General features: G+C 35.6%; 1 protein-coding gene across 1 annotated transcript in view; it reads left to right on the top strand.

Moving 5' to 3' along the window:
* The window catches only part of IL1RAPL1 (interleukin 1 receptor accessory protein like 1), a 1,236,367-nt gene extending 1,229,914 nt beyond the window's left edge, over positions 1-6,453 (top strand). Inside the window, exon 10 of the mRNA XM_053705272.1 lies at positions 5,735-6,453. Within this exon, the coding sequence (XP_053561247.1) occupies positions 5,735-6,453 (719 nt within the window). The remainder of the gene's footprint in view (positions 1-5,734) is intronic.
* Positions 6,454-6,883: the final 430 nt, after the last annotated feature.

Here is a 6,883-nt window from a genome sequence, read left to right on the forward strand (position 1 = left end):
GTAATTGTAGGTAGTTTATTTAATTATTTTATTGATAGGGTAGTGTTAGGTTTAATTATATCTTAGGTTAGGATTTATTTTACAGGTAAATTTGTTATTATTTTAACTAGGTAACTATTAAATAGTTCTTAACTATTTAATAGCTATTGTACCTGGTTAAAATAATTACAAAGTTGCCTGTAAAATAAATATTAATCCTAAAATAGCTATAATATAATTATAATTTATATTGTAGCTATATTAGGATGTATTTTACAGGTAAGTATTTAGCTTTAAATAGGAATCATTTATTTAATAAGAGTTAATTTATTTCGTTAGATAAAAATTATATTTAACTTAGGGGGGTGTTAGTGTTAGGGTTAGACTTAGCTTTAGGGGTTAATACATTTATTAGAATAGCGGTGAGCTCCGGTCGGCAGATTAGGGGTTAATAATTGAAGTTAGGTGTCGGCGATGTTAGGGAGGGCAGATTAGGGGTTAATACTATTTATGATAGGGTTAGTGAGGCGGGTTAGGGGTTCATAACTTTATTATAGTAGCGCTCAGGTCCGCTCGGCAGATTAGGGGTTAATAAGTGTAGGCAGGTGTCGGCGACGCTGAGGGGGGCAGATTAGGGGTTAATAAATATAATATAGGGGTCGGCGATGTTAGGGCAGCAGATTAGGGGTACATAGGGATAACGTAGGTGGCGGCGGTTTACGGAGCGGCAGATTAGGGGTTAAAAAAAATATGCAGGGGTCAGCGATAGCGGGGGCGGCAGATTAGGGGTTAATAAGTGTAAGGTTAGGGGTGTTTAGACTCGGGGTACATGTTAGAGTGTTAGGTGCAGGCGTAGGAAGTGTTTCCCCATAGGAAACAATGGGGCTGCGTTAGGAGCTGAACGCTGCTTTTTTGCAGGTGTTAGGTTTTTTTCCAGCTCAAACAGCCCCATTGTTTCCTATGGGAGAATCGTGCACGAGCACGTTTTTGAGGCCGGCCGCGTCCGTAAGCAACTCTGGTATCGAGAGTTGCATTTGCGTTAAAAATGCTCTACGCTCCTTTTTTGGAGCCTAACGCAGCATTTGATTAAACTCTCGATACCAGAGTTAAATTTATGGTGCGGCCAGAAAAAAGCCCGCGGAGCGTTAACAGCCCTTTTACCGCCGAACTCCAAATCTAGGCCTTTGTGATTATATTACTTCTTAATAATACATATCATAATCAAAGCTATTACTGCATTATATACTTTATGCTGAACTTAAACCTAAACTCTTGCTTAAAGTTAATACCTAATTAACCCCCGCCCCAATATTTCATACCCAGTATTTGGAGTGCAATTACCATCTCTTTTTAACCATTTTAGCTAAGCATTTGTAGTCCCAATAACACAATTATCCATGCCTCATTGCCACTTTGTTCTCCTTTATAAAATCTAAGGAAAAAAAATGTTGGCTGTATTTCATTCACTTTTTTAAGCTTTCACTTCTGTATTTAAAGGGACATTCCAGTCAAAATATAAATGCACATAGATTAATTACATTTTTGAATAGAAACATATTTGCAATATACTTGTATTGGCAAAAATGCTTCTAGTAAAAGTTATCACTGCTTTAGTGTTAAATTATTTCTCTGCACGTGCATGTGATGCATAACTAGATATTTTTACTGCACCCACATTTTAAATATTGCAGCTGCTCAGATCATCACTGGGGCTTGTATCATCTCAGCAAGTAACAATTTGAGTCATTAACAGATGGTACAAGCACCTTAGGCTCTATGATTAAGGGCTGTGTTTAAAATGCTGGTGCACGGTGCGACTTAAATACACTTTTGTAACAGCTATAGCTTTTATTAGAAGCATTTTTGGCATTTTTGGTTTCCAATTTTGGCTGGAATGTTAATTTTTTTGCCTACTCAGCCATCTTTTACCATCAGTTAAACTATAGAACAGAATTCCTTCCTTGGGATCCCATATCACTACAAAATGATGATTCTTAATTAAAATGATTCTTCTTAAGTCACAATTTGATAGGATGATAGATTACATGTTATTTTTAAATCTCTTCTTATCATGTCCACCTCTGTAACTTTAACCTTATTGCAACATTTCTGCTATTTTTTTTGGTCTCCTAGACTACCTAATAGTCCATATTTTTAAATGTTCCATAGAATCTCACATTATTCATGCCAGCTTACCACCTAGCTCCATTAAAGCTGCCAAACACTTGATATAACCAGACGATCAACATATCCTGGCGTATAAGATCACAACAAGCAACCTTTAATGATAACAAATACCATAGTATCACAAAAGACAAAAATGTGAAATAAATGTGATATAAATGTGATGAGAGCAAGATGAAAGTGATAAATAGTGACACAAATATATATTAAACCATAAACAAATGTGTAAAGTTCGTATAAGGATATATGGATTCTTCCTGAAAACTCTTCAATCTTCTGATTGTTCTTGTTTGATCCTCATAAAAAAGAAAAGATATGCCACATAGCGTAACTCTGTAACCTTGTTGAAATGCAAAATGTATATGTGCAAATGGTTACTCACATGAGATGGAGCTATAACCAAGCTCAGGTAAATGTGCACACCCACTTTTATACTGTTGGGTAAGCAGTTTCTTGTACAGGATATTTCAGATAAAAGAATTTATTAAAATACAATTATAAAAAGCGTATATCAAGGAATCTAAGCTTCTCAGTGAAACGTATGTTGGATCTACTGTTCCCTGGCGTCCTTCCAAGTATCTGCACACCAAGAAGGAGAGCAACATTTACTGGACTTTCTGGGGGAAGTTGTGTGGTTCAGTTTCTACACTCCTTACCACGGTCTCTGGTATTTTGTTTAGCTCGCTTAGAGCAATTACTATACTGTATTGCCAAAAACCTATTGTATATGGTGTTTCCAGCAGCGCTTGTGATGCTTTTTATAATTGTATTTTAATAAATTCTTTTATCTGAAATATCCTGTACAAGAAACTGCTTACCCAACAGTATAAAAGTGGGTGTGCGCATTTACCTGAGTTTGGTTATAGCTCCATCTCATGTGAGTAACCATTTGTACATATACATTTTGCATTTCAACAGGGATATGCACGGACCAAGGCTGTGGCAGACATTTTCCAAAGTACAGACCTTAGTGAAGGACACCAAGGTACATTTCAAATTAAAAACATCAAAAAACACTCTCTTTACCAAGAGGGTAGTGGATGCATGGTGGAATAGCCATCCAGCAGAAGTGGTAGAGACAGTGAAGGAGTTTAAAAATGCATGGGATAGGCATAAGGCTATGCTAGGTATAAGATAAGGCCAGGAACTAATAACAGTATTCAGAAAATTGGGCAGACTAGATGGGCCGAATGGTTCCTATCTGCAGACACATTCTATGTTTCTATAAGTTAGGAGAGTGGCACTTTGCTGTCAAATGGGCTGCTTGTTGGTTGCCCCTGGTCTAGTTCCACAAGTACAAATTAGTCATCTAATCAAACAAGTTTAAAATAACATTTATATAAAGACTGCTTGTGGTATACTAGTATAACATGTTTTCAAAATTCTAACCTTTCTTTTTTTTTGTTGTATTGAGAGTCTGCAGCTCCTAACCAAACTCACCCACCTTGATGTTAATTGCATGATCACCATGGTTGGTTATCTATTTGGTTAGTTAAGGTTTATCAGAGTATGCAGCGGTCTTCTACACACAGACGGGTCACGGCTCACGGGTGGTTGACACAGGCTGCACTGCAGACAGCTTGCTTCTTCTCTCACTCACTTTTCAACTACTAGGCAGTGTCCCGTGGGTGCTGCACCCAACTCCCCAAAACGTGGTGCTGCCTGCATCAAGGAGGAGTCAAGACCAGCATTCATCTGTCCTACTCCTCCCTCCCCACCGCAAAATGGGTGGCGGACACTGCAAATGCCAGTCACGGACACCAGTGTCCGTGTACGGACACCTTGCCTATCCCTGCATTTCAACAAGGTTACAGAGTTACGCTATGTGGCATATCTTTTCTTTTTTATGAGGATCAAACAAGAACAATCAGAAGATTGAAGAGTTTTCAGGAAGAATCCATATATCCTTATACGAACTTTACACATTTGTTTATGGTTTAATATATATTTGTGTCACTATTTATCACTTTCATCTTGCTCTCATCACGTTTAAGCAACCTTTAATGTTTTTTTTTTTCCTACATCCCCTTTTTCTAGTGGATTATACATTTTCATGGAAACAAAATCTTAAACATGTGTATAATTTTGTTTACATGTGTTGTAATTTGTATTTTTCCTTACTCATTTACAGAATGTAATGGAAATGCAAACATTAAAGGACCAGTCAGCACATTAGATTTGCATACTCAACAAATGCAAGATAACAAGACAATGCAATATCACTTAGTCTGAACTTCAAATGAGTAGTAGATTTTTTTATAACAAATTTCAAAGTTATGTATATTTCCACTCCCCTTGTACCATGTGATAGCAATCAGCCAATCACAAATGCATATACGTATAGTCTGTGAATTCTTGCACATGCTCAGTAGGATCTGGTGACTCAAAAATTGTAAATATAAAAGACACATTTTTTTTAATGGAAGTAAATTGGAAAGTTGTTTAAAAGTACATGCTGTTGTAAAATGTTTATTGTATGTTACTTTTGTATATCTGGTATTCCTCAATAAAAAAATTTTGATTAAAAAAATTACATGCTGTATCTGAATCATGAAAATTTAATTTAACCTGAGTGTCCCTTTAAGAGAATAGTACTGATGTAATAATTTAAAATGTAGATAAATGCATATAAACAAAATTATAAATGGAGTGATCAACTTATTAAAAAAATAAAAAATTAAACTTTCAGGATTCAGAGCATGCAAAAAACCCCAAGAAACTTTCAAATGTACTTCCATTATCAAAATGTGCACAATATTTTTATATGCACACTTTCTGAAGTTACTACTGAACATGTGCAAGAGTTCACAGTATGTACATATATGCATTGTTAGTGATTGGCTGATGACTGTCACATGATACAGAGGCAGGAGGAAAAAATTGAAGTAATTTTTCAAGAAAAAACTACAACAATTTTTTATTTAATTTGAAATTCAGAATAAGATGTTATTATATTGTTTTTTTATTATGCATTTGCCGATTATGCAAAAACTACTACTACTTTTCATTTCATTCGAAATTCAGAATAAGATGTTATTATAATGCTTGTTTGTTTTTATGCATTTGCTGATTATGCAATTCTACTGCATTTAAAGGGACATAAAAATGTTTTAAGGAATGTGTTATATAATTTTATTATTTCACTATTGTTTGTATATAACAATGTGCTAATCCCCTAAAAAGGGGTCAAACACATTTAAATGCAGCTTCAGAGCAGTAATTCACTACTGAGACCTTGCTAAACTCATCTAATGAAACAATGACAAGAAGCATATTTGTGTAGCCACCAATAATTAGCTAGATCCCAATAGTAAACTGCTGCTCTGAAGCTGATTTTAAAAATCCAATTAACCCATTTTCAAGGGTTAAACACATAGTTAAACACATGTAGCAGTGAGATAATAACACACAGGGCATTTTTGCACTTTTATTTTCTTTAACATACATGTACAAATTTTCATAAACAGAGGATAAAGTAGAAATTCAAATGTATTTTTACTTATTTCCATTTATTTATTTTAGATAGCTAATTTTTCACTAATGGACTACTTTATTCTAAACCTTTTTCTAGCATACATTGAAGATGTGGCAAGATGTGTGGACCAAAGTAAACGTCTAATTATTGTGATGACTCCCACTTATGTCGTCAGAAGGGGTTGGAGTATATTTGAATTAGAGACCAGACTTCGGAACATGTTGATCACTGGAGAAATAAAAGTTATCCTTATAGAGTGCAGTGAATTGCGTGGGATTATGAATTATCAAGAAGTGGAAAATCTCAAACATACCATTAAGCTCTTAACTGTAATCAAATGGAATGGGCCAAAATGCAACAAGCTGAATTCAAATTTCTGGAAACGTTTACAATATGAAATGCCTTTTAAGAGAATGGAACCCATAACACATGAGCAGGTTTTAGATGTTAGTGAGCAGGGGCCTTTTGGTGAACTGCAGACAGTCTCAGCAATGTCAATGGCTGCAGCCACTTCAACTGCCCTAGCCACTGCCCATCCTGATATCCGTTCTACCTTTCATAACACTTACCATACACAGATGAGACAGAAACACTATTATAGAAGCTATGAATATGATGTACCTCCCACTGGCACCCTGCCTCTTACCTCAATAGGTAATCAGCATACTTACTGCAACATACCTATGACACTTATTAATGGACAGCGGCCACAGACAAAAACAAACAGGGAGCAGCACCCAGAGGAGGCCCATACAAACAGTGCTATTTTGCCGCTTTTGCCAAGAGAAACAAGTATTTCCAGTGTGATCTGGTGACAGGAATGGTAGGGGCACAACAGCCCCACCCCATAATTTGGAAGCGGAAATTGCAGTCTGGTGCCTGGAACTTCATCCTCGACTGCTGCTGTTAAACATGCATTACAATCGATAACATTTGAGGAAAAACAGGGTCTTGTAAATATTTTTGCAATTTATTTGTAGCATCAGTGTCTTCCTGTTTTACTCATGTCTCTTGCCATTACATTTTTGACTTTGTTTTATATGTCAATTAAATTTGTCTAGTTCAATTTTTTAATGAAGAGACTGATGTATAGATAGGGAACATTCTTTTTTTCTTCGCTTTAATTACAGTTTTAGAATGGTTTTGATTTTTTCATTATTATTTTTTGTGTTGTTTCTTCTTTTTTTTTGGAATGCTTGAACAAAACTTTGTGAACAAATAAGGATCAAAACTCTTTTTTTTTAC

Source organism: Bombina bombina, chromosome 3, assembly GCF_027579735.1.
Source record: "Bombina bombina isolate aBomBom1 chromosome 3, aBomBom1.pri, whole genome shotgun sequence".
Classification (NCBI taxonomy): Eukaryota; Metazoa; Chordata; class Amphibia; order Anura; family Bombinatoridae; genus Bombina; species Bombina bombina.